The sequence below is a fragment of the Carassius auratus genome, unplaced genomic scaffold, assembly GCF_003368295.1.
Source record: "Carassius auratus strain Wakin unplaced genomic scaffold, ASM336829v1 scaf_tig00046863, whole genome shotgun sequence".
Classification (NCBI taxonomy): domain Eukaryota; kingdom Metazoa; phylum Chordata; class Actinopteri; order Cypriniformes; family Cyprinidae; genus Carassius; species Carassius auratus.
In genome coordinates, this window is record NW_020526998.1 from 20,001 (window position 1) to 39,788 (window position 19,788).

The 19,788-nt window shown below is 35.0% G+C and overlaps 1 protein-coding gene across 1 annotated transcript in view; it reads left to right on the forward strand.

Annotated features, from left to right (window-relative positions):
* The window catches only part of LOC113088649 (FH1/FH2 domain-containing protein 3-like), a gene marked incomplete at its 5' end in the record, with an annotated part of 30,396 nt that overhangs the window by 8,106 nt on the left and 2,502 nt on the right, over window positions 1–19,788 (forward strand). Inside the window, 15 exons of the mRNA XM_026255795.1 lie at window positions 1–104; window positions 1,361–1,633; window positions 1,863–1,916; window positions 2,955–3,089; window positions 3,187–3,237; window positions 3,766–3,956; window positions 5,256–5,558; window positions 6,516–7,375; window positions 7,533–7,691; window positions 10,599–10,781; window positions 12,669–12,788; window positions 12,867–13,028; window positions 15,361–15,551; window positions 15,681–15,885; window positions 19,057–19,080. The exon at window positions 1–104 is cut by the window's left edge and continues 102 nt beyond it. Of these exons, the coding sequence (XP_026111580.1) occupies window positions 1–104; window positions 1,361–1,633; window positions 1,863–1,916; window positions 2,955–3,089; window positions 3,187–3,237; window positions 3,766–3,956; window positions 5,256–5,558; window positions 6,516–7,375; window positions 7,533–7,691; window positions 10,599–10,781; window positions 12,669–12,788; window positions 12,867–13,028; window positions 15,361–15,551; window positions 15,681–15,885; window positions 19,057–19,080 (3,015 nt within the window). The remainder of the gene's footprint in view (window positions 105–1,360; window positions 1,634–1,862; window positions 1,917–2,954; window positions 3,090–3,186; window positions 3,238–3,765; window positions 3,957–5,255; window positions 5,559–6,515; window positions 7,376–7,532; window positions 7,692–10,598; window positions 10,782–12,668; window positions 12,789–12,866; window positions 13,029–15,360; window positions 15,552–15,680; window positions 15,886–19,056; window positions 19,081–19,788) is intronic.

Below are 19,788 nucleotides of genomic sequence, written 5' to 3' on the forward strand. Positions count from 1 at the left end.
TTGGAGAGACGACGCAGCCGCAGGCATTCACTGGGCAGATCAGGCCACGCCTCCCCACACCGCGCAAACTCCCAGTTGTTTAATGGACAGGAACTCGACGAGAGGTGAGACGTGTAACACATCAATCACCTGGTGACACGAAAGTTTTCAAATTTTTTATGAATTAAAAACAGTTCAGTCTAATTAAAATTTACTTATTTGTGGAATAGTGGGATCCAGTTATAAAAATGGTATTTATAGCACATAAAAATTTTATGAATTCAATTGTTTAAACATTTTTTATATTTATATTAATTACAATTGAATCAGTATTTTATCAGTGTTTTATTATACCATGATGTGTGTTGTTGTGTTATTAGAGGAATCTGTGTAGTTCATATCTCAACTCACTCACATGTTCTGCTGAACTTTTCTCTCACACACACACACGCGCACGCGCGCGCACGCACACACACACACACACACACACACACACACACACACACACAAACTCAGATCAGTTTGTATGTTCATGTTTTGTTTTCATTTTAAAGAATCTTTGTTTCGGTCTTTCTCAGTTTTGTTTTACGCCAATTTAGTTTTTAATACTTTTTTATTTCAGTTTTAGTTTTATATTTTCTGTTTTCATTTTAAATTAACTTAATTTGATTGTGTTCGTATTACTATTTATTGTTTACATATTATTATAATTGTTGTATATATTGTCAACATAAATATATCATCCATATTATGTATTAAATCATATATTATTATTTATTAAATTATCAGTATTATATTTTTAATATGTGTTATTTATATAGACTTATTTACATATAAAATCACATTTTAATTATATATTTTTCTAAATATTATGAAAAATTACATTTATTTATATATATTATTTGTTAAATTGTTGAATTATTATTTTATGTATTTACATTAGTATTGCTAAAAGATAGAAAATGTACAGTACATTTTTGAAACTTTCCAGGATTTTGGGGAATATTCCAAGAATTTATGGAAAGTTTCTGGAAATTTTCAAAACCCTTTCCAAGCCTAATTTACATATAAATAATTGGTATTTACTATATTATTTTATATATCATCAGTGTTATGTTTTTCTTTTACACATATATTGATAAATTATTATAATTTAGTAAATTATTCACATATACATTATTATGTATATTATTTTCTATATCATCAGTTTTAAGTATTATTTATTGTATCGTTATATTATACATTATCAATATTATTTACCTGATTAGTTAACAGGACAACTCAAAAGTGATCAGACTCAAGCGTGTTTGTGTCTCTAGGAGTGTACACTAATAAGCAAACACAAGTCCCTTTGTATTTTACCCATGATGCTGTTCTTCAGCACATCAGATCACAGCAGCAAACACACACCTGAGGAGGGGGAGGAGCAGAGGAAGGCCACAGAGGCCCCGCCCCCTCCTGACTCCGCCCAGCCGTCGCTCCTAGCCAATCTGCTGGCACACCGCCGCTCATCCGTCAGCGTGCCACCGTCCAATGAGATCAGCCCTCCGCTGCGAGGCTCCGCCCACCTGCCGTACCTGCCACACTCTCCCTTCTTCCTGTTCTCCTACGATCTGGAGAAGCAGGAGGAGAGCGCGGCTCAGAAGAGCAGCAGGTAGACGCTTCATCCGAGCGTATCCCATGATGCACCTGCTCACGCGTGTCTCTGACCCCACCGAAGCCACTCTGATGATTCACTCCTCACTGATTCACTTGGCTCCTGATATAGTGTGAATGCGTCACGTTATGGTTGTGCTTTAGGTGAACAGCGTCTGACATCACAGCGGTTTCAGGGATCATGTGACCTCATTAACCCCGCCCTGTCTGTGTGTCGTCTCTCGCAGGGCGTTTTCTGCTGTAAGTTCTTCATCCACACCAAACAAACAACACAGTGACAGGTGAGCTCAGCGCTTTATACAATACAGACCCATTCTGAGCTAAACATGTTAATGCTGTCAAATTCATCAAATATGAAAATCATTCAGAAATAAAGCAGCTCTACAGAAAACAATGTGGCATTATTCAGATCAATATTGATCCAGTTTAGTTCAATAACTGTTTTGAAAATATATTATAGTATCAATATCTTTTATTATTTAGATTAAATTATGTGTTATATTACAGTATTATATTAGGATGCAATATTATGTTTATTTGATATATTATCATTGTTTATATATTATACATCATTATATCATTTATATCATTATTATGTATTATTTACTTAAATATTATCATTTATTATATTATATTATTTAATATATTATCAGTATTATATATATATATATATATATATATATATATATATATATATATATATATATATATATCATACATTTATTAACACACACACACACACACTCACACACACCTATATATATATATATATATAATTACAATGTGATTTAGTGTATTATTTACATATTGGTGTTACTATTTAATTATTTTGTATATTCTAATTATTATATATTATTTACATATATTTATTTGCATATATAATTTTTTGATAACATTTATATAGTAATATATTATATCTCACAATATTGAAAATAAATATTTATACAAAAATAATATACAAATATAATATCATTTTTATTATTATGTAAATATATTAAATAATATTTTAATGAATAATATACATATTATTGTAATATTATAGTTATAACATTTTTGTTTACGCATTTTTATCTTGCATCATTTAGTTCAATAACTGTCAGTTTTGCAGAGATTGTGAGGGACTTCAGGACATACATGAGAAAAAAAAATATACAAAAATAAAAATAAAAACATTTAGATAATTTTGAAATGCAAATAAAACAAAACACTTCCTAAAATAGTATTCAATAGTGTTTGTTGAATGTCAGGACAGTAAGAACATTCGATCTCCATATGTTATGAGATGTTAAGTGCTCAGTAATAAAGGCTGTGGTGTGTAGGCCTGCTCTGGGCGGCCTGCTGTCGTCCTCGTACCGTCAGCATCAGGAGTCTCTGGCGGCGGAGAGAGAAAGACGACGTGTGGAGCGAGAGGAGCGACTGCAGCGCATCGAGAGAGAGGAGCGCAACCGACACAGGTCCAGACCTACAGTACACTCACACACACACACACACACATGATGAGTTATCACTGTACAGATCACCTGACCTCTCCCTGTGTGTGTGTGTGTGCAGTCGGGACTATGTGTCCAACATGGAGGAGGCCAGACACGCTCGAGAGGAGAGGTGAGTTTATTCACTGACTAGTTGACCAGTCATATTTAGACATTCATTTCAGGAGAATTGAGGGTCAAACCCTTGAAACTTCTTAAAACACCACAGCAATCACCTATATAATAGAGTGTGTGTGTGTAGAAATAGATGTGTGTGTGTGTTTGTGTCCTTTTTTAATGCATTACATAAATACACACACACACACACAAACACACATGAGAGTGTGAGTTTGTTTGAGTGTGTGTGTGAGAGAGAGTGACGGAGTGTGTGTGTGTGTGTGAGAGAGAGAGAGAGAGAGAGAGAGAGACTGTGTGTGTGAGAGAGAGAGAGAGAAAGAGAGAGACAGAGAGAAAGAATGTGTGTGTGTGATTTCCCTCCTCAACCTTTTTTAACCCACTTTTCCTCAAATCCAAACACATTTTTCCTCCTCCTCTCTCCTCCAAACTCTGAAAACACGCAGTCTTCAGAGCGAAAGAGAGGCTCAGCTGAGGAAAGAGGAGGACGAGACCAGACTCAGTGTTTGATGAATGTGTGTGTCAGGTTTCGGACGGCCGAGCGACTGGCGGTGGAGGAGTTCGAGCGAGAGCGAATGCATTCAGCGGCTCGAGGTCTCAGCCTCACTCTGAGCCCGACAGACACCTGTCAATCATCCTGCAGTGCCACGCCCTCCTCTGTGACATCACCGGACGAGCAGGACACGCCCATCACATCGTACCCGCCCTCTGAACCAGGTAAATCTGACAGATGCGATCGTCTAATATTATTTCAGAGAGAAAAATGTGCAGTAATGCTGTAAAGACACAAATAGTTACTGGTGACCCGTCCGTCTAGTTTTAATCACTAACTAAAGTTTTAACTTAACAAAAATTACTCTATTAAAACTAAATATTAATATATATAAAATAATATGCCATTAAATATGCACTTATTATTAAATATTAGAAATATAAATATGAAACATCAAAAATATGAATATAAAAATACACATGAAAAAACGTGTATATACATGCATATATAAAAAAATATTAAATAGTATTATATTTAAAATAATATGGCATTAAATATGTGTTTATTATTAAATATAAATATTATATAAATGTGAAAAATCAATATGAATATAAAAAATTTAATTGCTAAACTGTGTGTATACATGTGTGAGTGTAATATAAATTACATTAAATATGAAAAATCCAAAATATGAAAATAAAAATAAACTGTGTATATATGCATATTTTAAGTTAAATAAACATACAATATATATTTTTTTCTAACTGCAGTACTTGATATTAAAATATAAATGATTAACATTATAAAATATATTATAAAATGATATAATATTGCAGATATATAGCTGATATTCGTAGTACGAATTCGTCTTACACTCGCGTGAGGAAAAGCAAAGCAAAAACAACTGTTCTGAGGTCAGTGTGTCTTTGTTTGACTGTTTAAAAAGACTCAGTCATGAGCCTTGATACAGTGACCTCTCGATCACCTCACACACACACACACACACACACGCTCGCTCGCTCTGAAACAGGCTGTGTGTTATTTCTTATAGAGGAGGTGTGTGTGTGTGTGTGTTTGGTGGAGTGCTGACACAAACAGGTGTGTTTCCTGTTCATATCCGTGAGGGGCCTTCAGACGGGGCCACAGAGGCCCTTACAGAGCCCCTCATCTGAGGGACATTATTAGAGAAGGACGATGCTGAGACTGATTAGAAGCACACTTCACACACTCTACACTGCTCTCTTCAGCTCAGCAGTTTCTGATTTCTGAAGATCATGTGACACTGAAGACTGGAGGAATGATGCTGAAAATACAGCGGAGCATCACAGAAATAAATTACACTTTAACACAGATTCACACAGAACACAGATGTTTTACATTAGAATAATATTTCACAAATTTTTACTGTTTTTTATCAAATATACGTAGCCTTGTATAATCAAAAATGATTCAGAAACATAATACAAAGGCTTAATTATTCCTAACTTTAAGCCAAGTTTAAGTCTCTGCCACCTTTTCCACAGACACTACTGATCTAGAACCAGACGTGGAGGCCAATCTAGAACCCGAGGAGAAGGACGCAGAAGCCAGAGAGGAACAGGAAGAGGAAGTGGAGGAGATACGTGCTGAACAGGAAGTGGACGGAGCCGAGGAGCGGGCGGAGGAGGAAGAGGAGGGGTCTGAACAGGAAACGGCGGATGGAGAAGCAGAGGACAGTGGGATCTTGAGTGATAAAGAAAGACAGAACGAAGAGGTGAACGAGAAGGACAACTGCTCCGCCTCCAGTATATCGTCAGCGAGCAGCACACTGGAGAGAGAGGAGACGGGTGAGAGGAATGAGTACCACACCAAACTAGAGCGAGAGTTACTCAGAGACGCAAAATATTGCATCTTTAGAATGTTATGGAAATGTGTCGTTGAATAAAACCGAACTATAACATAAAAAAAAAATAGCTTCTGCTATAAATAAACCAAATTTTAAAGTTAATAAAAAAAAAATTATATTATACTCTCTAGCAAAATATTTAATAATCATTTTTGTGTGTATGCAATATATATATATATATATATATATATAATATAAATATATGTGTGCAATATATAAAATGAAAATAAAAACTATGAAATTTTATATAATACATAATATACTGTACGTACATATATACAAACATATATATAATTCTATATACTCATTTGTTATATTATATTATATTTATATATATATTAGATTCAATTAATTATTAAAAATTATATAACTGATGTCAAATTAAATGTGAAAAATCTGTAATATTAAAATAAAAACACATTTGAAAAATACTAAACTATAAATATTGTTACATCTAAATCTGAACTGAAATGTAAAGTTCATTAAAATAAAAAGGAATAAGGAGTATTATTAAATATAATGCGATATATAATAAATGTATTAATATAAATATATATAACCAATGTAAATGAGTTGTTATATAATCATATGTTATAATATTACTAATCATATCGATATATTAAATAAAACACAATTTAATATGATTTTTAAAAAATAAATTTTGAAATGCTTAGACTATAATAATTTGTAGACCCAAATATAGATTTTAACATTTTCTAAACTAGTTTTAAGAAAAATATAGCTAAAAGTAAACATTAAAATGTAAGCATTGCGCTCTCGTTGGTAGCTAAAACATGACCAAATTAAAATAAATATTTAACAAATTAGGGACACAGATGAGGCTAACCGTGGGTTAACTAGTGCATCTGAGGTCCTTCTGTCTGTGTGTTTGCTGCAGGTCAGTGGTCAGCTCCGAGCGTCACAGACGTCAACGTGAGTGAACAACGAAACAAGATCCTCAACAGCAAACTCTTCATGCTGAACATGCTCTACTCTCAGAGCAAGAGACCCTCGGAGGAAGACGAGGATGAAGACGAGCTGGCCGAGGACAAGGAGCGAGACGCGAAAGAAAAGGCTGAGGATTCGTCGCAGGACGTGACGGCACAGGAAGAGATCTCTGCTAAGAGTGAAGGAGACGAGAAAGTGGAGAACCAGAGCAATGTGCGGGCGTTTGCCGAGCGCTTCGGTGACGTAGTGAAGGGTCTCACCTCTCCACCAATAGAAACGCATGAACCTCCTCCTCCACCGCCGCCTCCGAAGAAGGAGTCGGACTGCATCTGGGACCAGCTGATGGCGAGTCCACGGGAACTGCGCATCGGCGACATCGACTTCACCGATCTGGGAGACGAGGATGACGAGGATGCACTGGACTCTGGGAGTTTATATAACTCTGGCAATCTGCTGGCTCCGCCCCCTCCACCACCGCCCTGCCCCTTTAACCTCCCAGCCCCGCCCCCTATGTTCGGCTGCCCTCCGCCCCCTCCCATGTTCAGCATCCGCATGCCTCCGCCCCCTCCCTGCTTCTCCATCCAGGCTCCGCCCCCTCCACAGCAGGAGGCGGAGCAACCTCCACTCTTCCAGAAGAGGAAGAAGACCATCCGCTTGTTTTGGAGTGAAGTCCGTCCCGCCGACTGGATTTACCGCAACCACAAACGCAGCCAAGAGTCGCTCTGGTCCAGACTTGAACCTGTCAAAGTTGACACAGCTAAACTCGAACACCTGTTTGAAAGCAAATCCAAAGAGATGCCCGTAACTAAGGTGAGCAGTATAATCCAAAAAACATTTTTACTTCTCTTTGAAATTTGTTATTCATTGGTTTGAACCAATGACTCTTATATGCAGTGCATTAATGAATTGCTCAGAAAAATGCGTTGCACTTTTGTTGCACTGATGATTGTGTTCATGTGTGGAACAGAAAGTGGCAGCGGATGGGAAGCGGCAGGAGATCATCATTCTGGACTCCAAACGCAGCAACTCCATCAACATCGGTCTGACGGTCCTTCCACCGCCGCGCACCATCAAAACCGCCATACTGAGCTTTGACGAGTACGCGCTCAACAAAGAGGGCATCGAGGTGCAGATTCTGTTTGTGCTTTTCAACATTTCAGAATGTTATAGTTTGCCATTTTAGAGAGTTACATTTTGAATTAGAATTGTACATGTTGCCACTTTAGAATGTTATATTTTGCCTTTGAATGCTAGGTTTTCACATAAAATGCTACATTTAGCATCAAAATGTTACATTTTCCCATTTTAGAATGTAACATGTTGCCTTAGAATGTTGCATTTTGTCTTAGAATACTAGATTTTGCCATAGAATTTTATGTTTTGCCTTAGATGGTTACATTCTTGCAATTATTGAATGTTACACTTTGCATTAGAGTGTTAGATTTCCCATTTTAAAATGGTAGCTTTTGCTGCAGAATTTTACATTTAGTCTTAGAATGTAATTTTTTTTCCATAGAATGTTACATTTTGAATTTGAATGTTACATTTTGCCATGGAAGTTTACACTTTTGCATTTTTGAATGTTTAATTTTTCCATAGAATTTTATATTTAGCCTTATGCTGTGCTCACACCAAACGCGAATAGAGTGTCTGGCGCGAATGATTTCAATGTTAAGTCAATGCAAAGGCGCATTTACACATGTCTGGAAGTCTCGCAGCGTGAATTCGCCTCATTCGCGCGTCTAGTTCGCGCGTTACGCGCGAATTGTACTTTTGTGCATTGATGTGTTTGACGCAGTGTTAATTTCGTTGACTAAATATTTTCGTCATTATTTTCGTCACGAATATATTTTTGCTGACGAAAACGAAACGAAAACTAAAATAGAAGGCACTGATGGAGACTAAAACTATGACTAAATTGATTGACATTATCGTCAACGAATAAAGGACGAGACGAAAATAGACTGTGACGAAAATCAAATCAGCAGACGGGAGAGATGCGAGGAATGAGCAAAAGAACCGGCAAAACAGAACAGACTGCATGAGAGAAGAGAACCAATCAGAGCCTGACTTATTGAGACGTGAAGCGAAGGTTTTCAGTTTTTATGAGCTCCCGGGAAGACGGCATTCGAAGAGGTGATAGGGACTTTAAGCAACAGCCTCTGGTGGAACGGCAACGCCATTCTGGCGTTGTATTGCGCCTGCGCGAATTTAACTGCTACTTTGTGACGTTCTAATTTAACGGTCTACTACGAGAGAACAGCTGATTTGCCGGAGTCGCTACAACGTGAGAGGTTAGGTAAATAAATGTTATGTTTTTAGACTTATTTACATCATACAATATTAAAAACTCCTCTTCTGACAAAAGATTGTCATTTAACGCCAAAAGCAATCCTTCTCTTGCTTTTTTAAATTATATATTTTTTTGGATCTCAATAAATGAATTAATGCTGCGTTGTGCTGTTCTGTTTTACCGTTGCTTAGTGACTTTTACGTTCTTGGCTACAGCGGTGTGACGGCAAACTTCCGGTCGCTGTAGCCGTTCCATTCGCAGCTGTTGCTTCAAGTCCCTACTGTCTAAAAGAGCGACAAAATGTTCACAGCTCACTTCACGTTTGACGACGAACAAAACAAAACAAAGTGTAAAGCACGCAGAGCGCTCATTCGTGGCAAGAACACAACCAATTTGAAAAGACATTTACAGACGAGCCACCCGGACATTTTCTCAAATGTAATTTTACAACGATGTTCTTTTGTTTATTGAGCTAAGCAAAATTGTAATAGTGCAGTGCGTAGATGTTGTAGCATTAAATATTACGAACTGAAAAGTACTGTAAAATAGCCCCTTCTTCAAATTAGATGCGAGCACAATACTAATACGTAATATCATGATAAATACATTTGATTAATACTAATGTTTAGTATATTTTATTATGTTCTACTTGTTGACAATATCACAAATATTTCTATATTAGTCATGTGAAACATGAATGTTCACATCCTATCATTATACATAAAAAATCTAGCAATATTGTAGTATTTAAAACATACAATATTGCTAGACAAATGAATACCTTATAAAATCTTGTTACTTTTTTTATCCACCTAGCTGCCAACTTATTAAATATTTACTTTAAATGTATGCACTTATTGTTCAGCTCAGCTGTAAGCTTTAAGGTCCTGGACCTAAGGTTATTTTTCTTTTATTGATGGTCAATTGGCAGCTAGTTATTCTTTACATTATCATGACAGTGTTTGTTGCTGCATAAAAGCTTTTGAATCGAAATAAAGACACAGTTGTGTTGAAATAAAGTTGAATTTGTGTTTTATATATTTTGGTTAAGTTTGTTTCCTATACCAGCTGTAAAAAATTGTCTAGTAAATCTGTTATTGATTTTAGTCTTATTTTAGTCGACTAAAATACCAAGCAATTTTAGTCGACTAAAATACCAAGCAATTTTAGTCGACTAAAATAAGACTAAAATTAAAACAAATCAGATGACTAAAACTTGACTAAAACTAAAAAGAATTATAGTCAAAAGACTAAGACTAAAACTAAATTAAAATTTCGTGTCAAAATTAACACTGGTTTGACGTGAGTTCGTGTCTGCCGCCCGAGTTGAACATTTTTAACTTTGGCGTCAATTCGTGCCGCGTTAACCAATCAAGAGCATTGCTCAGGAGACACTCATTCAACATGGAGGAATGACTGATGTTGTCAGTGAGCTGTCAACCAGAGCTTTATGACACAAGTATCAAACACAAGTTCATATTTCAGGAATAAAAAGGACCTCGCTTGGAAGAGTGTGTTGTAAATACACATTTAACTTTTGAGTCATGTACACGTTTATCGACCCGCGGCAAACTAGACGCTGTGGACACGAATTTGACGCTCTATTCTCGTTTGGTGTGAACACAGCATTAGGATGATACATTTTAGAATGTTTTTTTTTCCAGAGAATATTAAATTTCACATTAGAATGTTAGATTTCTGACCTTTTAGAATGTTACAATGTTGCTCTCTCTGCTGTAGAAAATCCTGACGATGATTCCCACAGAGGAAGAGACGCAGAAGATCCAGGAGGCTCAGCTGATGAATCCTGACATTCCTCTGGGCAGCGCGGAGCAGTTCCTGCTGACCCTGTCCTCCATCAGCGAGCTCTCAGCGCGCCTGCAGCTCTGGGCCTTCAAACTCGACTATGAAGCCAGCGAGAAGGTGAGCGAGCGCTTGAGTCTCTAACACTCACCAGAACTGCATTCATTTGATAAAAAAAACTACATCTGTTAAAGTGTAATGTATTTCTGTGATGCTCCGCTGTATTTTCAGCATCATTCCTCCAGTCTTCAGTGTCACATGATCTTCAGAAATCAGAATAATATGATGATTTACTGCTCGAGAAACATTTCTGATTATTATCAATGTTGAAAACTTTAATTTTGTGGATATTTTTGTGGAAACAGCATTTCGTTTTATTTTTCAGGATTCAGCAGCATTTATTTGAAATATAAATCTTTTGTAACATTATAAATGAGTTTACTGTCACTTTTAATCAATTTAGTGCATCTTTAATGAATAATAAAAAAGCCTTTTTAACAGCATTGTATCTGTCAGTACACACAACTGTGTTTTTCAATAAATGTTAAAATGTATAAATTCCTTCTAAAAACTACCAGAAGTGCTACTTTAATGCAACAAGTTAAATGCAGGGTTATTATAATTAACTTAAACTAAAACCTTAAACATTTATTTTATTACTATCTATTTTAACTTGGAAAATATATATATATATAAAAAAAAAATGAAATTTGTAATTTTATTTTAGTTCGTTTGCAAGGAAACATTTCTCAATTAATTAGATTTGCTAAAAATAAAAATGTATAAAAATATATAGACATATATATTTTTTTTAAATACCACAAATATTTTTAAAAAAAATCAAAATCAAAATAGAAACTATAGTAGTGTAATAAACTACACTGATTGAAATATAAGGCGTATGAAGAGCACGGCATGATCACACACACACACACACAAACACACACACACACACAAACACACACACACACAGATCAATGTTCTGAGTCCAGCGGTTACACTTACATCAGAACTAAGACTAGATTCTCTTTACCTGCAGACCGTCACAACATTCCTCTCTCTCTCTCTCTCTCTCTCTCTCTCTCTCTCTCAGAAGTTTCCAGCATTCCTCAGCTTGTCGTGTTTTATCGCTCCTCTGACGCAGGAGATGTTTTCAGTCGTCCTGAACACCGTGTGCTACAAACAAAAGACTCAATAACCAGAAGCACATTTGTTTTCTGCTTCATCTAAGGTCATAAAGACACAGGGATTGTGGTTTTTCACAGATCTGTATCTGCTGAAGATGCTGCTTCATCTATAATGCTCCGTCAAAAGAACAACAGGCATTTAATAGGTTAATTAATCATCAGGTTATTGTAGTTAACTAAAACTAAAATCATAATATATATATATATATATATAAAAATAAAAGTTAACTGAAATAAAATATATAAAAAATGTAAATAAATACATAAAAATATTAACATTTTTATTTCAGTTTCCACCCAAAGCACTGTTTCTCATTTTAACCTGATGTGCTAAAATAACTAACACTAAAGCTTAAATATAAATTAATAAAAGCTGTATACTTAGTTGACAAGGAAACATTTCTTATTTGTGATCTACTACAAATAACTAAAACTAAAATAATGTTAATAAAAACTATATAGACAAAAAATAATGAAAAGAAAAAAGAAAAACAAATCAAATATATCTTATTGACGTTCATTATTTGAAATAAACTTTATATAAAATGAAATAAAAAATAAAAGCAACATTTCTCATTTCCATTTAGTTTAACTTGTTATACTATATAATTATAACTAAAAATAAAAAATAAAAACCATATAGACATATTACAAAAAAAGCTATCTAGTAAAAATGATAAAACACATCACAAAATTACCAAAACTTTAACTAACGGAAAATCGAAATATTAAAAGTGTGAATTCATTTTAATAATTCTAAAAGAAGCTCTGTTCTTAGTAAATTATGGCGTTAATCGCAAAGTGTTTTCCTGTTTGATAGGAAGTAGCAGAGCCTCTACAGGACCTGAAGGAGGGCATGGATCAGCTGGAGAAGAACAAGACGCTGCGCTTCATCTTATCGACTCTGCTGGCGATCGGAAACTTCCTGAACGGCTCCAACGTGAGATTTCAGCACCACACGCACTGAAAGCTTTAAGTTACTCAGCCTGTCCTTTACAGACAGAGATTGTTTGTTCAGGCCAAAGGCTTCGATCTGACGTATCTGGAGAAGGTTCCTGAGGTGAAGGACACGGTTCATAAGCAGTCTCTCCTGCATCACGTCTGCAGTATCGTGGTGGAGAACTTCCCCGACGGCACAGACCTGTACTCGGAGATCGGCGCCGTCACACGCTCCGCGAAGGTAACACACGCAACACACACGCAACACACACGCAACTCACACGCAACACACATGGAACGCAACGCACACGCAACGCACACGCAACGCACACGCAACACAGACGCAACACAGACGCAACGCACAAGCAACGCACACACAACGCACACGCAACACACACGCAACACACACACAACACACGCAACGTACACGCAACGCACAAGCAACTCAAATGCAACGCACACGCAACACACACACAACGTACACGCAACGCACACGCAACGCACATGCAACGCACACGCAACGCACACGCTACGCACACGCAACACAGACGCAACACAGACGCAACACACACGCAATGCACACGCAACACACACGCAACACACACGCAACACACACGCAACACACACACAACGAACACGCAACAAACACGCAACGCACAAGCAACTCAAATGCAACGCAACACACACAACGTACACGCAACGCACACACAACACAGACGCAACGCTCACGCAACACAGACGCAACGCACACGCAACACAGACGCAACGCACACGCAACGCACATGCAATTCACGCGCAACGTACACGCAACGCACGCGCAAAGCACTTGAAATAGAATTACGTAAAAAAAAAACGTTAACTGAAAATAAAATATACAAAAACTTAAACTTCCTTCATTTGAGTTTCATAAAATACATTTTATTTTATTTACTAAGCAGATACTAAAAGCCAATAAAAGTATTAAATAAAATAAAAAATTATAATTCAATTAATTATTAAAGTATTGAAAAAGTGTTGAAAAAACGTATAGTTAGGGAAAAAACATGCAAATGTGGAATAAAAAATATTAAATTAAATACAGATAAATAAAACATTTTATAATAAAACTGTATAAACATTACAAATCGAACACAAAGGAGAAGAACTTGCAAAAAAGGAATGAAAAATTATTAATTAAATAAATAAATGACAAAACTATATAGACTTAAAAAATAATAATAAAAAATTTAGAAACTCATAAACGAGGAATGAAAATGAAAGACTTATAAAATACTAAATATAAATAAAATACTAATAAGGAAAAAACTTGCAAACGTGGAATAAAAATATACAAAATTAAATACAAATTAATCACATAAAAATACAAATTTATAATAAAACTGTGTAAACATTAAAAATACAACACAAATGAGAAGAACTTGCAAAAAAGGAAAATTATTATCTAAAAATTACTAATAACTATATAGACTTAATATAAACTGAAATAAACTATTAAAATAAACAAAAAAGATTAAAAAACAAATATAAATGAGGAAGAAAATTAGCAAATGTGGAAGACAAATATATTCAATTAAAAACAAATTAATAAAAATGAAAAGATAAAGTAGTAATAAAAAATTTATAAACATACAAATTAGAAGAACTTGCAAAAATGTAATGGAAAATTATTAAATAAAATAAAAATGACTTAAAACTATATAGACATTAAAAAACAAATAAAATTTGTGAATTTACAAAGAAGGAATAAAAATTAAATAGACTATTCAAATAAACAATAAAAAAAGATTAAAAACGAATTCAAATTAGGAAAAAACTTTCAAATGTGGGAAAAATATATTAAATTAAATAAAGGTAAATAAAATTCACATAAAAATGAATGATAAAATAAAACTGTATAAACATTAAAAATCTAACACAAATTAGAAAAACTCGCAAAAAAGGAATGAAAAATATTAAATAAAATAAATAATTACAAAAAAAACTGTACAGACATTTAAAAAAATACAAGAAAGTAATTTATTCTATAAAATAATAAAATAATCACTTTATTAAAGTTTAACACTTAAAATTGATTAAAAATGTAAATTAACATATGTGTGCGTGCATGCGTCAAGTGAGTGAGTGTGTGAGTGTGTGTGTGATTTAGTGAGTGTGTGTGTGTGTGTGTGTGTGTGTGTGATTTAGTGAGTGAGTGAGTGTGTGTGTGTGATTTAGGGAGTGAGTGTGTGTGGGTGTGTGTGTGTGTGTGTGTGTGTGTGTGTGTGTGTGTGTGTGATTTAGTGAGTGAGTGTGTGTGTGTGTGTGATTTAGTGAGTGAGTGTGTGTGTGTGAGTGTGTTTGTGTGTGCAAGTGAGTGTGTGTGTGTGTGTGATTTAGTGAGTGAGTGAGTGAGTGTGTTTGTGTGTGCAAGTGAGTGAGTGTGTGTGTGTGTGTGTGTGTGTGTGTGTGTGTGTGATTTAGTGAGTGAGTGTGTGTGTGTCTGTGTGTATCAAAAGCTAAATGCAAACATGAATACCTGTAATAATAAACTAAGACAGCGTGCTGCTGCAGTAATGCTGGTCTTCGGTCCGCAGGTGGACTTCGATCAGCTGCAGGAGACTCTGACTCAGATGGAGTGGCGCTGCAAAGCATCATGGGATCACCTGAAAGTCATCGCGAAGCACGAGATGAAGCCGGCGCTGAAGCAGAAGATGTCAGACTTCCTGAAGGACTGCGCCGAGAGAATCATCATCCTCAAAACTGTCCACCGCAGGATCATGAACAGGTGAAGAGTCAGAGCTCCTGAACAGATCAAAGCACTGTCAGTGTGTGAAAGCTCTGCGTCGAAGCAGAAGCAGTGTGTTCAGTGAGCGCAGACTCGTGGGAGAGAGCTTTAATGGTGTCTGTGTGTCAGGTTTCACTCGTTCCTGCTGTTCCTGGGTCAGCCGGTGTACAGTGTTCGTGAGATCAGCGTGACTCGGTTCAGTAAACTGCTCAGTGAGTTTGCTCTGGAGTATCGCACCACACGAGAGCGTGTCCTCCAGCAGAGACAGAAGCGCGCCGATCACAGAGAGAGAAACAAGACGAGAGGGAAGATGATCACAGACATCAGCACACCGGTGAGAAACATGACAATACACTGTGAGTCTTTAGTTTGAGTCGAGTTTTTAATTTGAAATCATTTTAGTAAGTGTTTTATTTCAATTGTTAAAAAAAATATATTTTGACATTTTTATGGGTTTAATTAATGCTAAATTTATCTATTTTTAATGATTTGACTTTTATGATTTTATTTTTATTGATTTGTAATAGTTTATAAAAAAAAAATCTGTGAGTTTTTAGATTATTTATTTTTATTTTTATTTTACAATTTTATGATTTAAGTTTTTTGTATTTTATTTTGATTGTTTCTATCTCATTGTTTGATTGTTTCTATACATTGTTATGATTTTAATTAGTTTTAGTAAACATTTTATTTAGATTTTATTTATTTTTTTATTGGACATTTTTATGGGTTTAATAAAGGCTTAATATTATTATTATTATTATTATTATTATTATTATTATTTATTTTAATACATTTTACCCTTCTATTTTAATTATTTACTTTAATTACTTTTAATTTAGTTTTTATGATTTTAATATATTTGGATTCATTTTTAATGTTTTTATTTGGAAATAATTTATTTTTGTTAAATTGCTTAGATTCTAATTTGTTTTAGAAAGTATTTCATTTAGATTGTTTTTGTTTTTAAATTATTTTTATTTTAAATTTTTGATTCTATTTTAATTGTTTACTTTAAAATGTTTTGTTTTTCACTTTTATGATTTTTATATATTTTGTTTTATTTGTATAGTTTTTATTTTAAAATAATTTATTTTTGTTTTACATTGTTATGATTTTAATTTTAGAAAGTATTTTATTTAGAATGTTTTTTAATTATTATAAAAAATTTACGTTTTTATGATTTTAATACATTTAGATTTTTCTATTTTAATTGTTTACTTTAAAATGTTTTATTTAAAATTTTCATGATTTTAATAGATTTTGTTTTATTTAATTTTGTTTGTTTTTTTTACACTTGTAATGATTTCAATTTATTTATTTATATGTAATTTTGGTAGGTTTTGTTTTAAAATTATTTATTTATGCCACGCAGTGTGTCACCGGCCTTAGAATCCCGCCTAGAGACTTCCGCCACTTAATATGTTTGTTTGGAAACACAAAAATGTACTTATGTACCGCACACAAAATATCGCATTTGGTCATTCAGTACACACGTGCACCGTGCCGAAAGCCCTGTACCGGAACGGTTCGGTATGAATACACGTACCGTTACACCACTAATATATAGATATATATATATATATATATGAAAAGTGAAAGTCCTTGCAGCATGTGGTGCATCTCTTCAATTCGGGCAGGGATCTCTCTTTTTGGATTGTCATATGTATCTTTAAAAAGAGAGAGTCTACAACCGGGCAGTCAGTGCTGTTTAATTATGAAATATATTTTATACACAAATATGGTAAAACAACAACTATTAAGCCAGTATTCACACTAATACATTAAGCTGCAGGTAAATCTCACAAACCATCTGATAAGTTTAATTAATGTGCAGGCTAGATTCACTTATAATACTTCGTCATTAAAACTCAACAAGGATTTATGAAATCATAGCCACGAATTAACATCGTAGTAATTAATAAAACTAGCTCACAAACTCTTAATTTGGTGGGAATTAATTATTAATTCATAGGTAGCAGTTCTCATTATGTAAACTTCGCACCTATTAAATGTTATAAACTAAAACTTAATTAAATATCGATACTCACCGTCTGTTTGCTGTCCTCGTCGTCCATCTTTAATTAGTGTTGATTCAGTACAGTAGGTGGCGCTGTCACAAAAATACTAGGGTCCTAAAGCTGCGGTCCCAGAATTGCGGGCCTGTAACTGCAGCCTCCGGTTGTGCAGGAATACCCTTCTCGAAGAAAAGGGCATGAAGTGTTCTGAATCCCCTCAGTGTGGTTTGAGAGGTCACATACAGGACCTAATGGAGAGCAGTCAGTGTTGTGAGGGCATGACTATTTTATTTATTCTCTGATGAGTCTTGTTATTCACTTCATCTCATGACACTGCTGTGATATTATCACACCAAGAAACAACAGCACTACAGTTGTTGTTATTCAGGGGTGTGGGCGGAGCTAGAGTTGTTGTTATTCTATGATGTGGGCGGAGCTAGAGATGTTGTTATTCAGCTATGTGGGCGGAGCTATTATTGTTATTCCGCAATGTGGGCGGAACTAGAGTTGTTTTTATTCAGTGATGTGGGTGGATCTACAGTTGTTGCTATTCAATGATGTGGGTGGAGCTAGAGTTGTTATCATTCAGCGATGTGGGTGGAGCTAGAGTTGTTATCATTCAGCGATGTGGGTGGAGCTAGAGTTGTTATCATTCAGCGATGTGGATGGAGCTAGAGTTGTTGTCATTCAGTGATGTGGGCGGAGCTAGAGTTGTTATCATTCAGCGATGTGGGCGGAGCTAGAGTTGTTGTCATTCAGTGATGTGGGCGGAGCTAGAGTTGTTGCTATTCAATGATGTGGGTGGAGTTAGAGTTGTTATCATTCAGCGATGTGGATGGAGCTAGAGTTGTTCTTATTCAGCGATGTGGGCGGAGCTAGAGTTGTTGTCATTCAGTGATGTGGGCGGAGCTAGAGTTGTTGCTATTCAATGATGTGGGTGGAGTTAGAGTTGTTATCATTCAGCGATGTGGGCGGAGCTAGAGTTGTTCTTATTCAGCGATGTGGGCGGAGCTAGAGTTGTTCTTATTCAGCGATGTGGGCGGAGCTAGAGTTGTTGCTATTCAATGATGTGGGTGGAGTTAGAGTTGTTATCATTCAGCGATGTGGGTGGAGCTAGAGTTGTTCTTATTCAGCGATGTGGGCGGAGCTAGAGTTGTTCTTATTCAGCGATGCGGGCGGAGCTAGAGTTGTTGTCATTCAGTGATGTGGGCGGAGCTAGAGTTGTTATCATTCAGCGATGTGGGCGGAGCTAGAGTTGTTGTCATTCAGTGATGTGGGTGGAGCTAGAGTTGTTATTCAGTGATGTGGGCGGAGCTAGAGTTATTAAGAGTTATAATAGAGTGATGTGGGTGGGGCTAGAGTTGTGATTCAGGGCTGTGGGCGGGACTAGATTGATGAACATTCATAGATCTGCTTGTGTAATAATCAGTAACACACTACTTGAGTCTATATGCGGTCTGCTGATGGTTTATTTCTCTTTTTCACAGACAGATGATGAAGAGGACAGTGAGGTATGCGGGTGTGCGTTTGTTCTGCACTCTGTCTGCCGAATATTAACCCTTCATGTTTCAGTGTCTTGTTAAAGCTCTCAGTGTCACTAATCTGTATTAATGTATAAGCCGTTCAGATATGCCCGTCTAATTTCTAATATGAGGCATTTCTGGAAGTGCTCAGCTGTGTTTTTGTCATGATTTGGATGGTGTATGTGAATGTTTTAGTCCCCTCAAAAATTTTCAATAATTTAACAACACATTCCCATTAGTAAAAATGAGTGGGTGTTTTTCTATTTTCTTTATTTTTGAATTATTTATTAATTATTATTTATATGATTTATTTAAATGTAATTATTTCATTTAGTTATTATTTTATTTTTAGTAATGTTTTAATTATTTATTTTCATGGTTTTTATTGTTTTTTATTTATTTTAACATTATATTAATTTTACTTTAGTACTTTTATTTTATTTAAATTTACTGAAGTGTTTTAACGTTATTTTATTATTTTTATTTGTATGTTTTTATGATTTATGTACATTTTAGTGAGTGTTATATTTAGATTTTTTTATTATTAATTTTTTTCATTTTAAATTATGATGTATTTACATGTGTGTTTTTTGATTGTTTATTTTCCAATATAAATGTATTTTATCTTACTTTTTTTTTACTTTGTTTAAAAAATTTTACATACTGTTTTTATCAACATATATATATATATATTTT